Below are 25,769 nucleotides of genomic sequence, written 5' to 3' on the forward strand. Positions count from 1 at the left end.
GCGCGCTCATAATAGGGACTTTAAGCAACAGCCTCTGGTGGAACGGCAACGGCATTCTGTCGTTCTATTGCGCATGCGCGACATTAACTGCTACTTCGCGACGTTCTACTGTAAGTAACCGTCTACAACGGGAGAACAGCTGATTTGCCGTAGTCGATACTACGTGACAGATTAAGAAAGTTAATGTTATGTTTTAGGTTATGTGGCATTATAATCGTTTCTGTATATCATTAAATGCCCAAATCAACCCTTCTCTTACTTTTTTAAATCAGTTTATTTTTTGTATTTTGTCTGATGATTAAATTATCCCCTATGCCGTCCTCTTTACTGTTGCTGATTTTTGCGCTCTTTAGCCACGGCAGTTGCTAACCGTTTAGCTACTTCCGGCTGCCGTTGCCGTTCAATCAGCAGCTGTTGCTTAAAGTCCCTGATGTAAGGGACGCTGGCGTGACCACAACATTGCCCATACATCAAATGGCAAATGTAATGTAAGCGGAACGAAACTGAGCTACTAGTTATTGTGTGGTTGACGGACCGTTTATCAGTTTGGACCAATGCAGCGCGAGCCGATCTTAATCAAGCAGCACTGTCACTGCACAGCCAAATCCAGTAAAGAAAGCATTTGAATTCGCCACAACATCGCTGCGAGATCAAGTGAGAAACATTCGCATTTCTCCATTATTAACGGCTCAAACGGCGCTGACGTGGAAACCAGGAAGAAACATTGTGCCATGAATGAACTATCCAGTGTCCAGTCTGTCCACAGATCTGCAACATTCACCATGGATTTACTAACACTACTAGCAGTAACTGTAACCATGGAAGTTTGGCAGGAATAGGATACAATGCTTTCAAGTAACATTTACATCAGTTTTATTTTGGCATTATGAATACAATTGCTGCCCTCAAATGTTAATCTGAACTAAAATAAACCTTTGTTTATAACTACTACAATATTACATTTCATTTTGTCCAAGGAGCTGTTTTGTTTTAAATGCTCCTAAGAAAAGTCAAGTATAGCTCCATCATTGCTCAAAGTAAAAAAAAAAATCATACTTTATGATGTTAGTTTTAATAAAAATATAATTAAAAAAATTAAATCAAGGAAATTTCTCTGGCATTTCTTTCTTTTTGCTGTATTGAAAACGTACCGAACCGAACCGTGACACAAGTGTATCGTATCGAACCATGAATTTTGTGAACCGTTACACCCCTGCAGGCAATCAAATGATCAACAAATAGTATAAAAATGTGAAACTATCGACATATCTGTGTGTCTGTCTTGCTTGTAATATAATCTGAGATCAATTCACTTAGGCTTTCCACGTCATTAGTTACTGTACAGCACTGCTCTGAATACAGTCGACTTTGCATTGGGTTAGAGCACACACTTCAAATAGAAATATGCAGAAAAGGAAATGTGATTATATAACTTTATATATTTATATTTTCCCCCCACAAAGCTGATTGCTTTAACATTTAATGTTACAGCACAACTACAGGAAGATTTATTATTCAACTTCCTTATTGCTTTCACCAAAACTATTATTTTGCATCAAAACTGCTTACATGTCATCTTTAACATTTTCAAACAAGATATTAAGAAACCTTCTGATGACAATCTATTCAAATAACCCATTCAAAAAAAAAAAAAAATTAGTTCAAAACTACTATTTGATTTCTTCTTAGTTTAGTCTTTAGGTTATTTGTTCCGGCGTAACATTTTAATGTCAATAAAATGAGATCTTGATTTAAAAATGACTTACCTTGCTTCTTGTGATAAGACTGCAGGGTTGTAATTATAACAGTGCCTTGTTTCAGGGACCGTACAGTGGTTGCACCTTCCCACGGCGGCTTTCCACTTACCCACGTTCTCTGTCTATACCTTCTGATCAAAATACGTTTCGTATTTGACTGTGGTGCATGACCGATTTGCCTTCAGCCCATGACTTACATCTACTAAAAGAAACAGTCCATTTCCTGATGGTGGGCGGTGGCGTCACTTCCTAAAATACTCTGCAACTGTCTAAACCATCACAGACAGAGCTGCTGTAGGCCGCCGTGACTCTATAAAACAGTAAGAAAATTTCCCAGACAAGTTAAATGCAGAAGTTAAGTAAAACTTCCCTGAATCACCTATATTTAAAACAGCCAGACCATTCATAAAACTTGCACAGCATAGTATCTATACAGATTACATTTTTAAGTTGCTAATTGAGTTTCTCAAGAAAGACATGCATGCAAAATATCATGATTACATCTCAATAATGTTTCATTGTAGCGTTAACAATTTTGTAAAGCGTTTCGGAGCCCTAGCTGTTAATGATATTGGAAGTCTGCAATTCTACTGTAACTGGCATTTAATTTTTTGATGCAAATACAGAAGCAATGCAAAACCACTCTAAAGTTCCTATTAAAAGCTTGCTAATGTTATTATTCAGCCTATTATTGACTAAAAGGAGGAAATAAAACACTGCCGTTTCTGCAGTGTTCCAGGTACATTTGAGTCAGGTTACAGCCAAATGTTGAAGTGAAACATACATTGTGAGATTGAAGTGGAGATAAATTAAGACACAAGCAGTAACCACACTTTCATGGAATGAAGATTCCCAAGTAGGCAATATAGGCAACATTTCTATAATTTATCTACAGTGAGGCAACATGAGTTCTGATAGGTCAGTGACCAGAAACCTTTGCAGGTGTCACTGACCCCATGAGAGGTTTCATCAGGATGTCTTCTCTGCTCTTTTGTATTCTCAGAATTTTGAACTTCTTTAGTTTAGTGACATAAAACAAGAATAATAGGTATTAGAAGAAAAGTCCACCTCGTAGGGAAGGATGTTCTTATGCCACATTTGAATTAACCATGGGCGTAGGTTTTGTCTCAGCTTTGGTGGGGATTATTTCCTTTGTCATTTCAGACTGCTGGCAATACAGAAGATCACAATACAGAAGTGAATCTACTTCATCTCATTATATTGTATCCTGACACCGATACACCATCCTGTATACTGTCAATAAAGAGCTAGTATACTGTATAATCTCAAAAATGCACTCTCAAAAAATAAAAACCTGAGACTGTGTAATGCTGAACAACCAAACATTTTATTTAACATAAATTATTATTATTTGGAATTATATTATCAATCAAATAATGATTCATTATATTTGAATAACCAACAGTGTTAACTTTTGCCTTTTTAACATTGCCAACATGTTTTTCCAGCACATGTGTCTAGCAAGTAGGCTACACTCATACATTACATAAACAGAATGTAGAAATGAAAAATGTCTCAGATGATCCACTGTTTATGACTGCAAGATTCTAAGTTAAGGTAGGCTAATTAACATTCAGTGACTTGCTAACGTAGCATTCTATCATGATAGCGCGACTTATGAGTCTATCCGTGCTGCACACCCCTAATTAATGCTCCTAACCTTGAAAGATTGCAGAAGCTAGGTTTAAGTTAACTGTAACAATATCCTGGGTAACCAGAATCACCAGTTTATACTATTTTCCACAGTAGAATCTGCATTTGAAAGCCTGGTCAGTCACTACTACTGCTAGTTATTTGTGTGGCTAGTTATTTTTGCCTACTTACACTCTGCTTTATGAAAAAGCTTCGAATGTCCCCTTTCTTCTTCTTGGGTGACATAGCTGATCTACAAAGTACAAAAAGGGGCAAAAAATGGAATATTAAAATGTTTTACTTTGGCCTTTGTATATGGCAGGCAGAGAGACAGCCCTGGTAACTTACCGTCGGCGTCGTCACACGCACACACACACACACGCGCACACACCACCCGCTCGCTGCCAGTGAGTGCAAGCACAAAAAGTAGTCCCGGCCCGCGCGTGTAGCCTGCCTGTCAGATACCCCGCCGCCAATCAAATTACGGCGTATCTTACTGTCGTCGTCCTCGCCGTTGGAATCGATCGGCAAAGATCCAAATGCAGCGCAAATATCAAAATAGCAGTTCAAAGGAGCTTGCTAAATATTGGTGGGGACAAATTTGTCATCTCAAAATATTGATTGGGACTAGTACCTAGCGTCCCCCCCTAAACCTACGCCCTTGGAATTAACATATATGAACTTTAGCAACTTGAGAGACTTAACTGACAAATATTAGAGGCTTGTTAACATTATAAAGAATATCTATGAATGAAACATGTTAATAGTATAACAGACACAAACGCTACCTATTAAAAAGTGCTGTTTAAACTTATAATATTGGCTGTTGGATTTATAATTTTAGGACTTATAATTTTGGTAAAGTGTCGTTTTAATGTTAAAGCTCCTGTAGGTAACTTTTGAAAACATGTATTTGCTAAAACTGTCATTATGTCCTGACAGTAGAATATGAGACAGATAATCTGTGTAAAAATCAAGCTCCTCTGGCTCCTCCCAGTGGTCCTATTGCCATTTGCAAGAAATACACGCTCCCGGTCAGAAACAACCAATCAGAGCCGAGAGGAGTGTCTTAGCAGTGTCAGTCACGCTCGTGTACGCGCTGATCACACCCCTCTCTTGCACAGTGCGAGCGCCGGAGCGCGAGCCGTCGTTCAAACCGGTTCAAACTCAAGATTGCCAACGTGCTGCAGCTGTGCTTATGACGGAGAAACAACCTAGACTGCCAATTCTCGAGTGACACCTGCTCATAAAACAAAGAGGTAAATGGAAAAAGACTGATGACGATAATAACATGTAGATAAAATGTCACGCACTCTGCTAAGCAACAATTGAAACCTGCTAATTCACTGGCTTGTCATGTTGCTGAAATAATGTACTAGCACACCTTATCTAGCATTATATATCGCTAGAATAATTACTGTAACGTTAGTTACCGTTATATTAACGTTATCTTACTAGCTATTTATAACTTATAGAAAGAGTGCAACGTTATAAAGTTACATGTAGGCTATTGGAAAATACATAATGATTTGAGGACCAAGTTTGAAGTCAAAGTATGGGCAGGCCATAGTCAATGTAAAGCATATTATTGACGTTTAGTCCCTATTAGTGAATGTGCCATATAACTTTTTATCCGCCGTTATGGGTGGCCCTCTTTACTAGCCTGCGCGTTCACGACAGGCTCCGCTGTGGAGGGAGGGCTGTAGCGCAGCAGAGAGCAAGGGGGTGAGACCTGTAAGTTGTGCTTGTTCAAATTTTCAGGCTAAATCAACGTTTTCTCAAAACTCCCTACTGCAGCTTTAATTGCTGTTAACACCAACTAGGTAAACTCAGCAATTCAACAAAACCCAACAGCTGCTGCACTTTGGTGTTTGTTGACTGACCAGCCAAATATTCAAAAAGTGGCAACCACATAGGCAGGTATAATTGCCACATGCTAATTTCAATTAGTGCCATGTTTAATATAAAATTGATAATCTCTATCAATTTTAGAAAGGGATAGTTCACCCAAAAATGAAAATGCTGTCATCATTTACTCACTCTCATGGTGTTCCAAACCTGTGTGAGTTTATTTCTTCTGTTGAACACAAAATAGATATTTTAAAGTCCCCCTGTGTAATTTTATCCCTTAAAACTCATCTTTGATCAACAAAAATATCTATTTAAATGTTTTTTCCTTGAAAAAAAAAGAAAACTCTACACCCTTGCCTCATTTAGTATACGCGATTCTATGAATATGCAAATTAGCACCTTCTCTACTCACTCACACTAGCTCAGAGATCCACTCGTTGACTATCACACGTTGACCTGATTGGTTACAAGGTAGTTTGTGAAGTCAGAAACACCAACGATTTCAAACCGTGTTTTTGAGACTCTCTTTGGTTGGAGTTCTGCAGTTCTCTTAAGAGAGGTTCTCTCGTATTGCGTAAGCTAGCTTACGCTACGGGAAAGATTCATCTTTTCTGAGAAATTGAAGCCAAAAAATTATCCTATAATTTTGTATCCATTGTCAACGCAGTTCAGCTGCAGCAGACCATGAGCGGGCTAGCTAGCAGCTCATTGGTTCGCTCACAGAGAACTGCTTAAGCCTATGAGGAGACGCGAATGAACTCTCGGCCAATGAGAGTCTGACATGCTCTCATTGCGTCAGAGCCCGCCGAAACGGGCGTGGTCAGAGAGTATAAATTCGCCTCTCAGGCTGTAAACACTGATTTTCATCTCTTCAGCGAAGCTACACGCATCTGCTGATCCTGAGAGAAGCCGCCGTCGTCGAAAAGGCAACTCTAGCGAGCATCTGGGAGACTGAGGAAGCCGGCCGTCTTCGCCACCTTCAGCCGTCCTGCGAGCTAGCGCCATCCGACGGATTTGTATCCTTTTTACGAAAATGCTTCCTGTATTGTATTGTATCTAAAAGAGCCGAGCGTCTTTGTAAAGATGTATCGTAAATCTTCCTGCGGTTCTTGCCGCGCTCCCCTCGAGACTGGAGACCGCCACGTCATCTGCGCTCTCTGCCTCGGATTGGAGCACGCCGAGCTCGCCCTCGCCGATGGCGGCTGCGTTCCCTGCGAGGAGATGCCGTTGTCGACCCTGCGGGCTCGACTTCAGGCCACTAAAGTTGCTTCCGCGCCGCCTCTGACTTCGCCGCGGAAGAAGAAACGCCACTCTCAGAGGCCGCCGGAACCCCAGCTGGAAGCGTTCATCCCATCCCGCTCTCCTTCTCCGCCGCTTCCGGACGTACAGTTGCCGCCGAGTGGCCGCTCTGTCGCCTCCGATGACGCCGCGGACATCAAGGAAACCTGTTCGCTTCTCACTTCAGACAGTGAGGAATGGTCCGGTTCTCACGCCTCCTCGGCCCGAGAATCCTCTGGGACCCGCGCTGGAATCGAGGAGGAATTAGTGCGCCTCCTCTCACAGGCCGTCGAACGCCTCGGGCTCGATTGGTCCCCTCCCCCCGAGCAGACCATCAACCGTATGGACGGCAGCTACTTCCGCCAGCCCTCGACTCCCGTCACTAAACGGGCCGCGCCCTTCCTGCCTGAACTGCACACGGAACTCACGAAGTCCTGGAATGCCCCGCTCTCTGCCAGAACTCGCTCTGACTCTTCCGACCCGCTTCGCGTTGTGGACGGAGCCGCAAAAAAGGGCTATCTCTCCATTCCCCCTGTAGAGGACCTGGTCGCCGCACATTTATGCCCGCCTTCCACGAGATGGCGCTCATCACCTGTGCTTCCCTCTAAGCCTCCGGCCGCCTACTCAACCGCCGGCCAAGCAGCCTCTGCACTCCACTCCATGTCCGTCCTTCAGATTCTACAGGGCGATTTACTTCGTGAATGGGACGAGAGCGGAAAAAATCCCGCCTCAGTCGCGGATTTAAGGAGCGCCACGGACATTGCCCTTCGCGCTACAAAATCTGCTGCTCAAGCCCTGGGGAAATGCATGGCCGCCATTTGTGTGTCTGAAAGACATTTGTGGCTCACACTCGCCGACATGGGAGATTCTGAGCGCGCCGCCTTTCTCAACGCCCCGCTCTCTCCATCCGGCCTCTTCGGATCTGCTGTCACGGGTATCGTTGACCGTTTTCCGAAGTGCAGAAAGCCTCCCAGGCCATGAATCTTTTTCTGCCTCGTCGCGCTAGCTCCTCTGCAGGCCGCTCACGTGACCAGCCTCCTGCACGAGCCCCGCCTCAGCGCCCAGCTCAGCACAGTCAGACTTCTCAGCGACGCCAGGGCGGTCGCCCTCGTTCTCGCTCTGACAGCCGCCACAGACCGCCGCCTCCCCGGGGGCCTCGGCCCAGGATCACGCTGAAACCTGATCACTCGAAGTCTGCCTAGCACAGCTGAGGAAAAGACGGCGCTCTCCCGCCGCGGCCGGACCGCCGTCAAAGTTTCGCCCTCTGTTAGTCCCCGCTCACGCGGCTACTACAGCAGTGTACCCCGCCATTACCAAGCCGGTCCCCTTTCCCGCTTGCATGAGCACAAACGCCGTTTTCACGGCGACCCAGATAAATCTCAAAAAGAGCATAAAAGCCTCATGTGTAGAAAATGTGCCCACAACACTGTGTTCACTCATACACAAAAGCATTTCAGTTCCCGTGTGTCTCACAGAGCCCACTCTCATAAAGCGGTTCCAACCCGCTCGAGTTTCAGAGTGCATAAGCGTGCCCACGACAGTAGCACCTCAATGCAGTACATAAGATCCACAGGGAGGAGTCGGATCAAGATCCGAGGGGTGGAGATGGGTAGGATTAGGGGTGGGTTTAGGGATTAGGGGTGTGTTTAGGGATCAGGGGGCGGAGATGGGTAGGTTTAGGTATATGTAAGGTGGGAGGAGTTGGATCTGGATCCGACTCCTCCCCGTGGATTTCATGTTCTGCAGTGAGGACCATCTCGCCCACGAGCCCGTGTGCGCGTCCCACCTCTGCTCACTCTGTTACACGGCCCTTAAACTCCTCTCTGAGTGTAAGTCCCTGAGTGTAAAACACTATGAGCGCGCCCGCGCAGCCCGCTATGTGCAGCAACGGGGACCATGTAGCCATTCACCCCTTAGCGTTACGCTTCAAAGCGTGGGAAGCTATTCCGGGAATTTCCCAGTGGGTGCTAAACACAATAAGGCTAGGCTATCGCTTACAGTTTCACCGCCGCCCTCCACGTTTCCGAGCGCGGCTAGAAACTATTGTGAACCCAGAAGCAGTGACTCTGCTCCGTTCAGAGATAGCAAAACTATTGTGCAAAAGGGCTATAGAGAGAGTTCCTCCATCTATGAGCGAGTCAGGGTTTTACGGCCATTATTTTCTGGTTCCAAAGAAAGACGGCGGCCTCAGACCAATCTTAGACCTCAGATTTCTGAACAAAGTTCTCATGAAGAGACCGTTCAAAATGCTCACTATCAGAAAACTCCTCGCGCACGTGCGCCAGGGGGACTGGTTCATTTCACTAGATCTGAAAGATGCTTACTTTCAGATTCAGATAAATCCCCTTCACAGGCCATTCTTACGTTTCGCCTTCGAAGGCCAGGTTTATCAATACACCGTCCTCCCGTTCCGCTTATCCCTAGCACCCCGCACGTTCACGAAGTGCATGGATGCGGCGCTCGCCCCCCTGCGGAGTCAGGGGCTGCGAATACTGAACTATTTGGACGACTGACTGATTTTGGCACAATCACAGAGAGAGCTACTGTCTCATCGTACAGTTCACCTCGACCATCTGAAAGCTTTGGGTCTCTCTGTCAACTGGACAAAGAGCGCACTACAACCCAGTCAGACTATCTCCTTCTTGGGTATAGAGCTAGACTCGGTCACGATGACTCGCGCGCGCCGTGTTCAGCGTCTCGCCACATCTTTTCAGATGAACAGACTCACACCTCTGAAAACTTTTCAGAAGGCGTTGGGTTACATGGCCTCAGCCTCCGCGGTGCTCCAGCTGGGGTTACTGCGCATGCGCCCGCTTCAGCTCTGGTTGAAGAGCCGTGTGTCTCACCGCGCGTGGACCACGGGCCGCCAGCTGATAAAGGTAACGCAGACCTGTATCACAGCTCTGCAGCCATGGACCGTGGCAGAATGGTTTCAGCGGGGCGTTTCCATGGGGACCTTTTCTCGCCGAAAAGTCATCTCGACAGACGCATCCAACACGGGTTGGGGTGCGGTCTGCGAGGGCTCACCGGCCTTCGGCCCCTGGTCAGCTCAGGAGAGTCTCCTCCACATAAACTGTTTGGAGATGCTGGCGGTCGCTTACGCGCTTACGCGCTTTCTTCCGCGCATTCACGGTCACCACGTGGTGATCCGTTCGGACAATATAGCCGTGGTCTCCTATCTAAACCGTCAGGGCGGAGTCAGATCCAGGAATCTCTTCCAGCTGACAGAACGCATCTTAGCTTGGTCTCAGTGTCACCTGCTCTCGCTCAGAGCGACGCACGTGCCGGGTCATCTGAACGACGGTCCAGACAGTCTGTCCAGGAACCCCATTCCCCCCGGGGAATGGTCCCTGCACACTCTTACAGTCCAAAAGCTGTGGCTAATATTCGGCAGAGCAGAGGTGGACCTCTTCGCCTCAGAAGAGAACACCCACTGCCCAATGTCTCAAAGAGCGAGGACGCGCTAGCCCAGACCTGGCCCAGCCGCCCGCTTAATGCATTCCCTCCGGTTTCTCTGCTACCACAGGTGCTTCAGAGAATCAGGGAAACACGCCACTCGGTGCTCCTCATAGCCCCGCGTTGGGAGGGTCAGACTTGGTTTCCGGAGCTCACTCAGCTGTCACAGACAGCCCCGTGGCCCATTCCAGTCAGAGCAGATCTCCTCTCCCAAGCTCGCGGCACGATCTGGCATCCCCACCCAGAGCGCTGGGCGCTACATGCGTGGGTGATCAACGACTACCCGTCGCTTTGCCAGAGGGAGTGTTAAACACGATCACGCAGGCTAGGGCGGCTTCTACTAGAAGGCTCTATGCGTCTAAATGGTCTGTGTTCTCTAAATAGTGCACCGACAGAAATTTGGACCCACGGTCATGCGAGGTCCCTTCCTTGCTAGTTTTTCTCCAAGAGATGTTGGACAAGGGCAGGTCCCCGTCCACTCTCAAGGTGTATGTGGCAGCCGTCACAGTGTTCGTTGAACCCCGGCGCGGCCAGTCACTGGGCAAAGAGGGCTTGGTCATCCGCTTCCTCAGGGGAGCTAGAAGGATGAACCCCCCGCGCCCCCCTTCGGTGCCGATTTGGGACCTTTCCATAGTTCTCGAAGCTATGAAAGCTCCCCCATTCGAACCGCTAAACACCTTGGACCTCAAATACCTTTCGCTCAAAACGCTCATTACTCGCACTGCTCCGGTCAGACGATCTGAGCAGCTTTTTGTTTCATTCGGTGGGCGCACCAAGGGGTTGGCCGCCTCGAAACAGACTCTTTCTAGATGGATAGTTGATGCCATTGCAGCCGCATACGCATCAAAAGACCTGCCATGCCCTCTGGGCATCAGGGCTCATTCCACTAGAGGCATGGCCTCATCGTGGGCATGGTCCAGCGGAATTTCCATTCATGACATTTGTGTGGCAGCGGGATGGGCTTCCCCCTCCACCTTTGTCAGATTTTACAATCTGGAAGTTCCCGCCTTGCAGGCTAAACTACTAGCAGTCTAGTAGGTTACAGCTCTTCTGGTTGAGCTGCACTATAGGGAATTATTCACTCAGACCGGTTTCGCTCTGTCCCTCTCTATCATGTGCTTATGTACTACACAATCTCCGACCCGTTCTGCTGGCCTTTGTCACAGGTACATATATTTATTCCCACTCATAAGGGTTCCCCGGGGTCTCCCCTGGGACTCATAGTGGATGCTTAGCACGCACGGCGTTGACCAGGTGTTCCCGTAGCGTAAGCTAGCTTACGCAATACGAGAGAACCTCTCGTAAGAGAACGAATCGGTTACCTAACGTAACCTCGGTTCTCTCTAGATGAGGGAACGAGTATTGCGTTCCTGGCCGTGCTTGTGCTACTAGCGTTCTCGCTTCATTCTATGAAAACCAGTGTTTACAGCCTGAGAGGCGAATTTATACTCTCTGACCACGCCCGTTTCGGCGGGCTCTGACGCAATGAGAGCATGTCAGACTCTCATTGGCCGAGAGTTCATTCGCATCTCCTCATAGGCTTAAGCAGTTCTCTGTGAGCGAACCAATGAGCTGCTAGCTAGCCCGCTCATGGTCTGCTGCAGCTGAACTGCGTTGACAATGGATACAAAATTATAGGATAATTTTTTGGCTTCAATTTCTCAGAAAAGATGAATCTTTCCCGTAGCGTAAGCTAGCTTACGCAATACTCGTTCCCTCATCTAGAGAGAACCGAGGTTACGTTAGGTAACCGATTCGTTTTATGGAGAAAATACTCAGCAATAGTGTTGACATGCATTTGTACTTAGTTTGTCTTAAAGCATATTAAAAACACCACATATAAACAACATTAAAAGCTTGATTTTCACCACAGGGGGACTTTAAAGAATGATGGTAACCAAAAAGTTTACGGCAACCATTGACTTCTATAGTATTTTTTTTCTTACTATGGAAGTCAATTGGTGCCGTCAACTATCTGGTAAATTTTGACAGTCCAAAAAAAAAAAAAACATTTAAGCATTTATGTTATTACGCTTTATCCATTTTCATTTGTAGATTTCAATTACAAAACATATCTTTAAAGGCTGTTTTCTCAGAATGAGTTTTTTTTTCTGCATGTAAGCCAAACATCTCCACTTCAGTAACTCTTACATACACCAAACTTTCCAGAATTATTTCTATCTATATTCTATATTAGAGGGGTTTGTCACCTGATTTATAAAATATTTTATGCCTATAAACATGATGAATTTTTTCTGGCATTTGACAGTATTATCTGATTTATAGTGATTTATAGAGATATCCAATCCCCTTTATAGAAAAAAATTTAACTCTAAAATGTCAACAAAATGAAATCGATTTTGAACCTGGCTTTATCCAATGTTCAGATTTCTGTTCTGGAAATGTATGCAAATTAGTGCATATGTAAATGCCTCATTTGCATCTTTAAACATAACTTTTCAGACAACTAGTATTACAGGACAATTGTCCTAATGTACTGTGATTTTTTACTTATTGTGATACCTTTTTTTTTTTTTATTACCCTATTCACTTGGTGTCTTGCATTAAACCTGCCAGCAGGGATATCACACTGTGTTAATGTAGTATTGTATAACAGCTTACACTTTCAGTGTTTTTCCAATGTCGATGTGATGCAAACCTTAAAGCCTGCCCCAATACACACACACAATACTGTATCAAATAAGTGCCAAAGCTCAGTGCCCTTGACGCACACTAAATCCACACTCTCTCTAATACTGCTTCCGAAGATGACTAAGTGGATTTTGTAAAATGTTTGCTACTACTTTTTATCACATAATTAGAAGCACCACAATTAAATTGTGCCGTCTGTTACATGGGGACTACTAAGATATGTATTAGATTATTTTAGAGTGCAAAGTATTGAAAATCAAAATGTGTAAATAAAGCTTGCACAGTGTACCATTGGTTAATCAGAAGTTCTACACACACTCGCATTTTTCATGCCTAATTGAACACTTCACTTGGGCTAAATACAGAAAACGTTTCATGTAAATAAATAGGCAAGTGGTCGGGTACAAAGACCACAAGTATGGGTATTGGGACAGGCCCCATGTATAAATAATTTACCTGTCATTTCCACCAACTCACAGGAAGTACAAGAGGCCTGCTTGTCTGTGACATACACTGACCTGTAGATACTTAGTGCCAGAGTGTCTGAAAGAGAGAGAGCGACAGTGACTGAACCAAGGCGTGCACATCAAGAGTTGATGATGAAAGTTGATGAAAAGCGTCTGCTAAATGAATAAATAAATGATAACAATAAAATAGAGAGGACAAAACAATAGAAATGAGTTAGCACTTCCGGTTCTATAAAATACATCAGTAATACCCTCTTGTGATTTTTTTTAAACCTTTGGCTAAATGGGACTACCGAGGTTGTCAGAGACATTAAACGTCATCACACTTTTGCAAACTATTATTACTATAATTTTCAGGGGAAAGACTGAAAGAGTTGTCGGAAGCTGAGTGATGGTGACGTTGACGTTGAAGTCATGCAACCGTGGTGTAGTTCATTTATAGCCTACGTTTAGCTTTTAACTTCTGCCGACTGTATTGAAGCTTCAAAATTCATAAAAGTTGTGTTCATTTGTAAAGATTATCACAATGAATCCTGCTTTTGTTTGTCACATACAGTACCTTATTTTCTCCAATAATGCAAAAGCCAATGGAAAAATCGAATAGTTTTTTTGTCGAAATATGAAATTTTAAAAAACGAATCAAAAATATAAATAGTTAGTCACCATGAAATCAAATCACATGCCATATTGACGTATGCGGAAGCGCAGAGGATAGAGCAAAACAAAACACCAGTCACGAAATGGAAGTCTAAGACGAGAATTTTTAAAGAGAAATGTTGAAGGATTTTGATATAAAAGAAGAGGAGCTTGAGTTTTTTGCCCAGCCCTATTTGTTTGAACCGTGAGAGGCGTCTGGTCTACTCTCACCTAAACCTACACTATTCCTACATCGGGTCAGAGTTCACTCTTCCACCGAAACTCGACTTGCGTAGGCCGTTACCGTCCGGAATCCAGCGATTATAGTGTATACATTTATAAATATTGATATTTTTCTTACAAAAACGCATGCTTCACTTCAGAAGGACTATATTAACCCCCTGGAGCCGTATAGATTAATTTTATGATGGATGGATGCACTTTTTTGGGGGCTTCAAAATCTATGGTACCATCCACTCCCATTACAAAGCTTAAAAGAGCCAGGATGTTTTTTTAATATAATTCTGATTGTGTTTGGCTGAAAGAAGAAAGTCATATATACCTAGGATGGTTTGAGTGTGAGTAAATTATGGAATAATTTTCATTTTTGAGTGAACTAACCCTTTAAAAAAAAAAAAAGAATTGTTCACTCGTGATTTCATGGTGACACGACTACTAGAACCAGTGTATCAGCTTCATCACTGACCTCTGCTGGTGAACATTTGTCATAGCTCGGGGAAAACATGGCTGACAACCAGAGCGCTGAGTGGAGGGCGGTGTGCGAGAAATTTCGCCTGGCCCATGAACTGTCCGAAATAGAGTCGAAAAAAGACCCTGAGAATAACCCTTTCCGATCGAAATACAAAGCTAGAGATCTGTTGAAGGAAATCCATTGTTCTTTGAAAAAAAATCAAATCGAGGAGGAGGGCGAGGTTGACAATGGAGCGGATAGTGAGTCCAGTCAGACGGTGGATGGAGAACCGGGGAATGATTTTGGGAAAGCGTATGCTGGAGACTCTCTAGCCGGTCTGCGAGTAGCGAGGCTCGCGGTGGTGCAGTACTATCTCGGCGTAAACCACATAGAGACCGAGGAGCTCTCAGCTGGAGAGGAGCATCTGATGACCTGCATGAAACTCATTGACAAGTGCACAACAACACGAGAGAACGTCTCGCTGTTTGTACAGGCCCGGGTAAATATACACTGCGTATTTCCTTCTAAAAGTTTCATATAATTGACTAAATGTGCAGTAACGTTATAGCTTACTCTTTGACTTCTGCGCCATGGTGTAAGTTATTCTGATGCGTATTGTGTTTTCTGACAGAATCAGCTCGGCATTTTGTGGGCGGGAAGAGATGAGATTGAAAAGGCTCAAGGATTTCTGGAGATTGCTGAATCAATGTATTTTCTCTACATGAAAGAGGTGTGTGGTACCGTACGGATGTGGCTGGCACAAACAACTCTCTTTGGGCATCAGATGCGAGTTCCGGGTGACGTCACTGTGACGTGTCCTTTTCGCATGGTGTGATAGTTTGCTTTTTAATTAATTAAAAAACACTAGTTTTGTCCTAAAGGACATGCACTGTGTACTACTCAACCGTGTAGTGTATGCATTTTATAAGATTATTTTTGTCATCTAACATCAGAGTCTGATGGCCTCTCCCCCTTCATAAACGTAAAGAAGGCGACAACAACATTACACGATTCTCTCTTTTTTTTCCGGTTAATTAATGCATAGTTCAGTTTTTTTAAGCTTATTCTTTTTTGGAAATTTTCAGTATGAACACTACTCACACTATACTACAAAATGGCATGGAATAGACTCAGTGCCAGCCGCCTGCCAGAGCTGGGCAACTCTCTCTGGCCCTTGAGATCCACTTTCCTGACGAGTTTAGCTCCAACCCTGATCAAACTCCCATGCCTGTAGCTTACTAGTAATCCTGAACAGGCCCGCCGACAGGGGGGGGACAAACGGGTCTGTTGTCCCGGGCCCAGGGTAGGGAGGGGGGCCCAGAACTGGGCCCTCATTAAATTATGGAATAATTGTTAAAAAAAATAAAAAAAAATAGGCATATTTGTTGAAAAAAATATCTAATATTTGAGTTACATAAAAGCTTTTTATTCGTTTTCTTCCTAATTGTCCTTGAAATAGTGGTCAAGAACCCCCCCCCCCCCAAACAAAAATGGTTTGGCCACTGATCGAAATATGATGTTGTCATTTGATTTGAAGATCAGTAGGCTAACGTTACGCTCAAAATGTCCGGTCAGCACAAGTCCGGTGCTCAGAAAAGAAAAGAAAAGAGAAGAAGAAAATAGAGGCCTTCGAGATGTCCTAAACAAATATTTTTAAAAAGGTGGTGACGGTGAAGCTGGAACTAACTGGAACTAACGTTAGTAAAGTCAGCGTAGAGCAAGGTAAGAAACAGCGCAGCCAACGTTTATGAGTGTTGTCAAAGACCCGGCACTTCGGTACCAAGTCGGTACAAATTTCTTTTTAAACGTCACGCCACGGTACCAGGTTTTCTCAAACCCGGGATGCGCGTGCATGCCCAAAGCGCGTGCAGTTGCGTCCTCTTCATAAAAGCGCTGAGACATGGCGACCGGCGGTGCTGCTGCTGTGGTGGCTGTAAATCCACTTGTTGATAAGAAAGGAGGAAAGAGCCACATATGGAAATATGTTGGATATTAGCTCATAATAGCGACGCGGCGCGCTCGTTTTTACAGGCGCGCCTAAGTTCATTGTTGCATAGCAACGACAGACGCCATGGGAGAGCAAACGCTTGTGGAAAGGAGAAAGCGGTGCGAACTGCGCTCTCCATGATGACGAGGAAGTATTAGCAAAGAATTCATTGATTTCTAGCCCTTGGATTAGCTTTACTACTATTTATGGAGATGAGAAATAAAAAGCCGGCTGAAATGCATCACTGTCATCATCGGTGAACAGATAATGGGTCAGATCCGAGTCTATTTTTGCTGCGCTGCTCATGCTTAAAAGTGAAAGCACACTTTTGATGGACAAAAAATAAATATGATTTCACACAAAAAGTGCCCAAAATGCACAGATTATGCATGTCTAGTGTGTTTTAACAAGAACTGCAGTAGGCTATGTCAGAAAAGAAAATGAAGACATTTATAGAAAATGTACCCATTTAAACGTGTTTTTATTATTCATTTTGGGTAAAAGTATATGGTGTTTTATAAAAATAAAAATAAATCGTGGGGGGGGCCCCATCTAAGATTATCTTGTCCCGGGCCCAGGCAAGATTGTCAGCTGGCCTGATCCTGAAGACCTTTGCTGCATCCGAAAGCTAAGCGGCCGTTCACATATCACGTCTTTTGCGCGCTCAAGTTCGTTATTTCAAATGTATGGAAGCGACGGGGATGCGGTGCGGCGCGCTTGTTTTTCCCATAGACAGTGGTTTTTCCAGGCGCGTCTATGCCGCGGCGAGATGATAACATCTCAACTTTTCAGAATGCCGCAAGCGCACCGCAGGTCATGTCACAAAAAAAAAAAAACCGATCAGCTTCGGCCTTTCCGTAACAACATCGAAAGCTCGGCCGAACACAGGGCCGGATTAAGAATTCAGAGGGCCCTGGGCACAATGTCTTGTAGCCCCCCCCCCCCCCCCCCCCCTTAAAGAGGGCTCAAACATCTTTTTAGTTATGATATATAGAGTCTCAGTCTACATTACATTATCACTGGTGTTTTAGGATGCCAAACAATTATTATAATAATGATTTATATAATCATTCCTATGATGTAAAATCCATATAGACCTAGCCTATAAATGTAGCCTAAAAGTATTTTGCATTAAATTACACAGTATAGGAAAATTACAATACTTTTGTCCTAATTTCTTCAATTGCCAGAAATAAACCCTTGAGCTTTCATTTTGGAGAAAACACCAGATCACCATGCTGATCGCATGAGCAAAGTGCGCACTCTTCTTTAAATCATGCAGCACAAACAGAATGCCAATAGGCTACTTAATTAAAGTCTTTTGCTGTTTTATAAAGGCACAAAGCCATATCACAGTTTCATGAGTTCTTTGGCAAAATATAACGCTAGACAGTCGAGACCTTTATGTTAGGCAACCGTAGGCAACTGCTTCTCCATCTTCCCACCGATTTCAAATTTCAGAGCGTCAAGTCATGCAAGTCTACATACAAGTCTCACTGTGCAGGAAGCTTATCACAACTTATAGCTCGTTCACATTCTCACCAGCGCACTTGGATCGGCGTTCGTAGATCGACTGGTAAAGGCTGTATTTCAAAGATGGATTCTGCCTGTATACGCGAAGTTGACTGTATGTTTAAAATATCTTCTTATTAAACTGTCTGGACACTGACAAAGTTCTCAATGCTTCGGTTTGAAGGTAGGGACCCTCATTATGCTACCGTGTTAGTGTGGGGCTATTTTCAGCCTTGTTAGTGGTATTAACAAGCGATTTTTATTTGTCATTACACTATGCCCAATATACTAGCGTTATACTAGCTTTATAGGCTAAACTGTTTTTAGAGATAAAACTATTTACATTCGATAATCATGAAAACAAATCTCAGATAACGGTTGACTAGGTAACAATGTGTAATTAGACCAAAGGTTCATTTTGCGCCGGAGTTCTCCTTTAATGATCTACAACAAAATGGAGAGAGCTTTGGTGATAACTAAGCAAACATTCAATTACTACTACAATACAAATTTCTCACTAGAAATGACATAAAATGTGGAAAACATTGGTCCAAAAAAAAAACATTTCCATCAGGGATGGGCAACTTCAGCCCTGGAGGGCCACTGTCCTACCGAGTTTAGCTCCAACACTGATAAAAACTCACCGGCCTGTACCTTTCTAATAATCTTCAAGAAAATAGCTTGTTCAGGAGTGTTTGATTAAAGTTAGAGCTAAACTGAACAGGACAGTCAGTGGCTCTCCAGGAGTTGCCCATCCCTGATTTAAGGTGATGATACACAGGGCAACTTTTTGAGCAATTTTTGAGCTTTTTGGGCAACCAGATGAGACACAGGGCCCACGACCGATCTAAATGATCCAGATAGAAATGTATTGCCCATTTTCAATAGGAAAGTACCCAAGCAACAATCGCTTGGCAAGATTGCCCAGCAACATTGCTTAAAAAGTTGCCCTGTGTATATCGGCAGAGAGATAGGCAGGCAATGCAAAACAAAATCTTACAAGTTATTGCTTAGCTTCAACAACACTAGTCTGCCCCCCTCCACCCCCCCCCCCCCCCCCCCCCCCCCCCCACCCCCCTCCGGTCCAATATTATGAAGCTGCAGACTCGGAGCCTGCATCTACAGTCACCCAACGAGAGTCCCGCATTCTCAGACCCCTCGTTTTTCAAACACAGCGCCTCCTGCTGTTCGAAAGATCGTATAACACCCGCACACAGAGTACAGCGCACGCTTATCCAAATGCAATTAAAAACAATAGGATGCTATATTACGGCCTCCAAATAAATGATCCAATAAATATTTGCGTTTCCTGCTTAATGTATGTGCCAAAAAAAACTCATTGCGATGGAAGGGATACAATTACAGATTGAACTATCTTCTGAAAAATAGTATGTGATATTATATTTTCTTTCAGTTCAACCTATAATGGTCTAATTAACATTACCATGCTAACATTACAAAATCATTTTTTTTTACATTTTGAATGCGAAGCAAAACAAATCAGAATAGACAAAACACCAATAATAAACAATTCTGTACTTTATTTAATGATCACCTAAACATCATCTTGCTGTAAAGAAAAAAGGAAGAAAAAACTGTGTTCGTGACTTTAAAAATTAAAAAAACTAATTTATAAGTCGCTTTGCATAATCATAAAATGATATGTTGCTGGGTTCGGCAGGGGCGACTCCATCTATGTATGGTGTACCCTGGAATAGCCTACAACAGTATAGGCCCGATAGCACATGTCTTATGATGTTTAAAAAAAAAAAGATGTTTGCAAATGTTACCTTCATGTTGCACTGCTCTGTTGAAGTGTCCCTTGAGATGTTTTTGAACTTTGGACAACTTTGTGGGTTTGAAATATATGGGGGCACAAAATGGGCAGTGAAAATCACTGCAGCATTTATGACATATCTACAAAAAGTCCAAGGTTAAAGGCTAACGTTAGCTATCAAAATATTTTCGGGGGAAAGAGGGCGAAAAAACATACATTAACGGCTCAAATCTTGTTACAAACTATCTTTACAAATATTAAATGGACTATTCATATGTTGTATCGATGAGCTAAATTAGTTTTATTAAAAAATAAATCAAACGAGTAGGCTACTACGATTCGCTAAATAAAATTGAAGATAGCCTACTCACGTTTTGGCTTAAGTTCTTCACATGTTCTTCACATGTTTATCCGATACAATTTGATAGGAGGCGCTGTCTCGAAAAACGAGGGGTCTGAGAATGCGGGACTCTGGGTGCAGGGGGACTGTAGATGCAGGTCTCCGAGTCTGCAGCTTCATACTACTCCTCCGGTCTCGGTCTTGGTCTCGACTTGGTCTTTCTTGGTCTTGGTCTTGGTCTTGGTATTGTCTTGGTCTTGTCTTGGTCTCGGTCTCGATACCCTCTGGTCTTGGTAGTGTCTTGGTCTCGGTTTAGGCGGTCTTGACTACAAGTCTATTCCTACCTTGGAATGCATCCTACAAAGGCAGCATTTTTATGCTTTTGGATGCAGCCTTTGATTAACTTGTACAGTTATGTTTAATTAGGCTTGGAGCAGAAAAGTGAAAAGAAAAGAAAATAAGGAAAAAAAGTGGATCTCGGTGGACAGAGTTGCCCACCCCTGCAATATGCATTTTATTAGCCTGACTTCGTCATACTCATATTCTAGTCAGAATGTGAGTCTCATACTGCTCCATAGGGCTTTGATTATGAGGGGTGTCTTAACCGAACCAGGAAAAAAAAAAACTCTGCACTCAATTGGATAGACTTACAACCAATGAGAGCAACGCAGTAAGTCAACTACTTTGCATAGCACAGTTGTCAACTACAGAACTCAAATGCACGCACGCACGCTGGAAGAAGTAAAATAACGAGTGTTGCTTCTTTTACTTGGCCCTCTATGAGTGCGACCAAAAGAGAAACCACAACGACCACAGGGTTTTCATTGCGTCCCATCTTCTTAGTTACCATCGGAGCCAGCTGATAAATTAAACTTTTGCCGAAGCCCGTAGGAAGGACGGCAAACACATCTTTCCGATCGACAAATGCCTTGATTGCAGTTCTCTGTTCGTCTATTAAAATGAATGCGCTGTCGATTTCTTTTACAACAGACGCAATAGCGGAATCTATATATCTCAGTTCTCCAGCTGCAGTCATCTCTGAGGGAAACCAGTTAAGCACTCTTTGATAACGTGAGGATTACGTCCCTGCAGATCATCTGTCCATCATCGTATAAAGCCCGCCCTGGCAATTTGATTGGCCCGAACATTTTTTGACTGATCATAATTACTCCTCAATGGAGCGAGTCCAGACCGAACTTCCCGACCAAAAAATGTTGTGGGCGGGGTTCGGGCTGGCATCCAGGCTAGCATTTTATGTTATCTTATGTGCAAATTACAGTACTTTTTTTTTTTTTTTTTTTTTTTTGAGTGTTAAAAATAAATAGCAACTCAATTTGACAATTTGGGCTCTGTTTTTAACTGTATATCCTTTAATATTATAGTAATGTGTAATTAAGGGCTCCCCATATAGTTTACAGCATTAGCTAAGATTTTTTTATATGTAAACATATGTAAACTCTGTCTCTACAAACTACTTATAAAATACGATGATGTTTTGGGCTGACATTTGTTCCCTTTATGCATGTTAGGATGGTCAGCCACCACTGGATCTTCAAGACTTTTTTGTGCCAGAGGGAGAAGAATTATCCCAACAAGAGAAGACAAGAAGGTAATAACCCTACCCTTAATCTGCTTTATAAAATATTATTGTGGTTCCAGAAATGTTTTAACTCCACTCTATCCCCTTATGTGCCAACAGGTTCGAAATGGCTTATACGCACACATTGTATTATTTGGCTCAAGTGTACAAGAATCTGCAGCAGTATGAGAGAGCTGGACAGTACTGTCACAGTACATTACAGAGGCAGCTGGAGTACAAGCAGTTTGTGCCGCTCGAGTGGGCCATTAATGCAGCCACACTGTCACAGTACTATATCACCAAGGTAAAGTAACCATTGCAGTGATTAACAAGTACAAGATACAGTGTGTAGTCCGTTGAGTTTATGATCAAGCTCAGAGGATTTTTTTAATCTTTCAACCATAAGTATTATCTTGACTGTGGTCAAGGCCCGAGGAATTCACTGTATATATGTGGTATGCCTCTCTTGTCTCTGTATCACAGACACGGTACATGGAGGCTCGTCACTGTTTGGCTGCGGCTAGTGTAATTGCTACCCTTGCTGGAGAAATCCCCTCAGAGGCAGCTGCCAAAGAAAGTGGGTTTCTGCATGGTGTTTGCCTGTTCAATCTTGTATAGTATTGGATATTGTGTATTTCTCTGCATTTCCATTTAGGGATGCACAAAAATTTCGGCCGCCGAAAATGATCGTCCGAAAATGGCATTTTCGGGTTTTGGCCGAAAGAGACAAACAGCTGAAAATATATGCTGCCCCGCACCTCAGTGTTCAGCGTTATTTGCGGGGAATCGCAAATAACGCTCCGACAAGAAATTTCTATGTAGTAGTATAATTGTTTCTGTTTGCAATAGCCCTGCTGTGCTAAAAATGACGCTACCCTCTCATTCACTGATCCGCTCCCCACTACACTCTGCTCACTTGCTCTGATAAATAGCTTTTTACGATTATACATTATTTGGATAATTGGTCAAAAATAAATCTGTTAAATCTGATTCTGTTGCATAGAACTGAAGAAAGAATAATACATTGATATTTAATATTAATATATTTCCTGTTCAATTTTAGTGTGTTGCTTTCAATAACAGTGTGGTTATTTTATTTTATTGGCTTGTAATTTTTTTATTCAGAATCATTAAAATGATTGAATTTCATTAAAAAGTCTAATATTAAAACACTTATACAAAAAAAGCTCATTTAAAATAATAAATAAATAATTTTTAAAAAGCATTTTCGGCCAAGTGCATCTTGAATTTTTAATTTCGGTGCATCCCCATTTCCATTTACTTTACTTAATGCCAATTGGTGGTTGATAAATGAAAACAAAACTCCCTTATTTTAGGCAGTTCACATGAGGCTTTAGTTTCACTCATAATACAACTGAAACAATGGTATTTAACACAATCTGTCTGTTATTGTAACATTCATGCTTGTCAGTTGTTTTACATTGCATGAGATCCGGAGGTTGTACAAACCTACACACTGTGGTATTTAGCAAGAGAGTCTTTGACCAACTACACAGAAACTCTAATTTGAAGTAAACTCTTAATTTTTGAGACAAAAAAGGTTATATATACTAAACATCTTTGAAAGTTGAAGATATATAAAAGTGTTAAAAATGCTGCATTTGAAGCATGAGACTAATGGTGTTCACAAACACTGAGCCAATGAATTATGTAAACTACCATTCAATAGTTTGGGGTCAGCACCTTTTTTTTTTAAAGAAATAAAAAAAGAAATTCAGTAAAGATGGATTAAATTAATCAAATGTGACAGTGAAGACATTATTATGTTACAGCATATTTCTATTTGATAAATTCTGTTCTTTTGAACTTTCTATCCTTTAGACAATCCTGAAAAAAGTTTCACGGTTTTACTCTTAATATTAAGCGGCACAACTGTTTTCAACGTTGATAGTTATAAGAAATGTTTCTTGAGCGGAATAGATCTGCTACGCTGCTGTTTGTCATTGCTTCTGCTGCAGAGCAAGTACAGGACTTGCTACTGCCAATGCATACACGACACTGCTGTGAGCAAGTAAGACATGCTGCTGCTGTACAATATAGCATACATGAATAACCCGTAGCAAATCTATACAGGTGGAGCTGGGGAAGGTGGAGGGCTTTCTGAAAGTACGCTACACTGCTAAGGCAATGCTACCCAAGTATCTGAAGGTTGAGCTGCAAGCTCATTGGCTACTGATAGGAACTAATCAGCTGTGCCCTATAGAGAATGAAGTGATTGCAAGCAGATTGAATTAAGGACCTATAAACCTGCACCATCTAGAGTTTCATGACAGACATTTTTTTTTTTTTTTATGTTTACACATTGGTCTGAATTAAAGTATATGATAATTTACAATAAATTATTATTAATCTTCCCAAAGGTGAAGCTGAATTTGCAAAACGTGAAGAGCTGCTGCAGAAGCGAGCTGAAATTGCTAGATGCTGGATCAAATATTGCCTTAATCTGCTGCAAGATGCGAAAAAACTTCTTGAGGTAGCCATTCTTTTTCTTTTTACATTTCAAGAGCTTATGTGCACAAATTGACCGTTATTATTTTGACTTATCTGAGCAATTTCCATTGCTACACAGGATAATGTCGGCGAACTAGACTCAGATCGACAGGAAGAACTGAAAAGAGCACGTCGGAATGAAGAGGAAGAGAAAGAGAAGGGAAGAAAGAGTGCCATCCTTTTTGGTTCAAGTGATACTTTCGACTCTATTTGCAGCCTGGAAGAGAAAGTAAGCAGCATGCTTCCACTGGACTTTGAAGAAGCACGTGGCATTTTCCTGGTGGGTCAAGGCTACGTAGCTCAAGCCAAAGAGTATTATGAAATGGATGGTCATGTGACAGATCACATTGAGATCTTGCAGGACCATAGCACTCTCTTCAAGGTCCTGGCCTTCTTTGAAGAGGACCTGGAACGGCGCTGTAAGATGCACAAACGTCGCGTCGACATGCTGGAGCCGGTCTGCAAGGATTTGAATGCTCAGTACTATTTGTTAATCTGTCGGCAGCTGCAGTTTGAACTTGCAGAAACCTATTATGAGATGATGGACCTGAAGCTCGCTGTGGCCGACAAGCAGGATCAGCCAGACGTGCACACCATAAAGAAGTTTAACCTCTTGTGTTCCTCCTCTACGAGGTATTATCAGATGTTCCTCGACTCCGTCCGCTCACCAGAGGGCAAGTTTCCTGAAAAGCTTGAGGATGACCTGCTGAGGCCGGCGTTGGTGGCCAAATTCCGTGTCGCCAGATTACAGTCCAAGCTTATTTCCAGTAACCCGGCTTCTCAACTGGAGAATCTCAGCCTCTCGCTGGAGTCGTACAAGTTCGTAGTGCAATACTGCGAGGAGAATCCAGAAGCCAAGAATGCAGTTGAAACCGAGCTAGAGCTGAGTGTGGAGATGGTCTCCCTGCTTCCTCTGAAGATCAACAGAATCAAATCCACAATGGCCTCCTCCAACTAACACGCTGTTGAAAACACTGTATTGTGGCGCCTCGCATAAATATGAACAACTCACTACTACACACTACTCCTTGTTCCATGCCACACATAAATGTATCTAATGAGCCTTCACAGGACCACCTTGTAAGAAACCCATTCAGCCTTTGCAAACGTTGATGTGAACTGATGTAACTGCATGATTTACAGTCATTAATTTATTTTCAAAGTACTATGTACAATTTTGTTTCATGCTGTGCAAATTTTTTTTTTTTTAAGTATTGTGATTGGTATGTTTAGCAAGCCCAATATGAAAGATAAAACTGTACTAATATTAAAGCATTTTAGGCCAATAAACAAGCCAAAAATAAATCTTTGGTGTGTCTTATTCTGTCAAAATCTCATTCAGAGTATATTTATTTTCAGTTTATAACATTTGAGACACACATACACAAAACTGGCTTAGTTTAGTTGCAGCCGAGGTTGTGCAATTTATAGCTGGCAAATTATCCAGCTGAATGCAGAGAGGAAAGTACCTGAAAGTACAGGGCCACTTAACATTTAATTGAGTTTGTGCAGCAAAATTAGGATGTTGAGAATTTTTTTACAGTCAAGTTTGATGTACATCTAATTCTTTCTCTCTTTTTTTTAATCAAGGATGTGGTTCTTGTTTGGTGATAATCATACTG

General features: G+C 42.8%; 1 protein-coding gene and 1 long non-coding RNA gene across 2 annotated transcripts; one reads left to right on the forward strand and one right to left on the reverse strand.

The window, feature by feature from the left end:
• Positions 1-1,766: 1,766 nt before the first annotated feature.
• Positions 1,767-13,172, reverse strand: LOC130089622 (uncharacterized). The gene is made up of 2 exons (XR_008807594.1): positions 13,104-13,172; positions 1,767-2,067 (listed from the first exon to the last, which is right to left on the reverse strand). It is a non-coding gene; the product is annotated as an uncharacterized LOC130089622 (long non-coding RNA).
• A 1,291-nt stretch (positions 13,173-14,463) lies between these two features.
• kifbp (kinesin family binding protein) lies at positions 14,464-25,452 on the forward strand. The gene is made up of 7 exons (XM_056257186.1): positions 14,464-14,940; positions 15,073-15,171; positions 21,587-21,666; positions 21,757-21,940; positions 22,120-22,213; positions 24,018-24,130; positions 24,227-25,452. The coding sequence occupies exons 1-7, from the start codon at positions 14,494-14,496 to the stop codon at positions 25,103-25,105; spliced, it is 1,896 nt and encodes a 631-aa protein (XP_056113161.1). The 5' UTR covers positions 14,464-14,493; the 3' UTR covers positions 25,106-25,452.
• Positions 25,453-25,769: the final 317 nt, after the last annotated feature.

This window comes from Rhinichthys klamathensis, unplaced genomic scaffold (assembly GCF_029890125.1).
Source record: "Rhinichthys klamathensis goyatoka isolate OS25496 unplaced genomic scaffold, OSU_Roscu_1.1 h1tg000135l_1, whole genome shotgun sequence".
Lineage (NCBI taxonomy): Eukaryota > Metazoa > Chordata > Actinopteri > Cypriniformes > Leuciscidae > Rhinichthys > Rhinichthys klamathensis.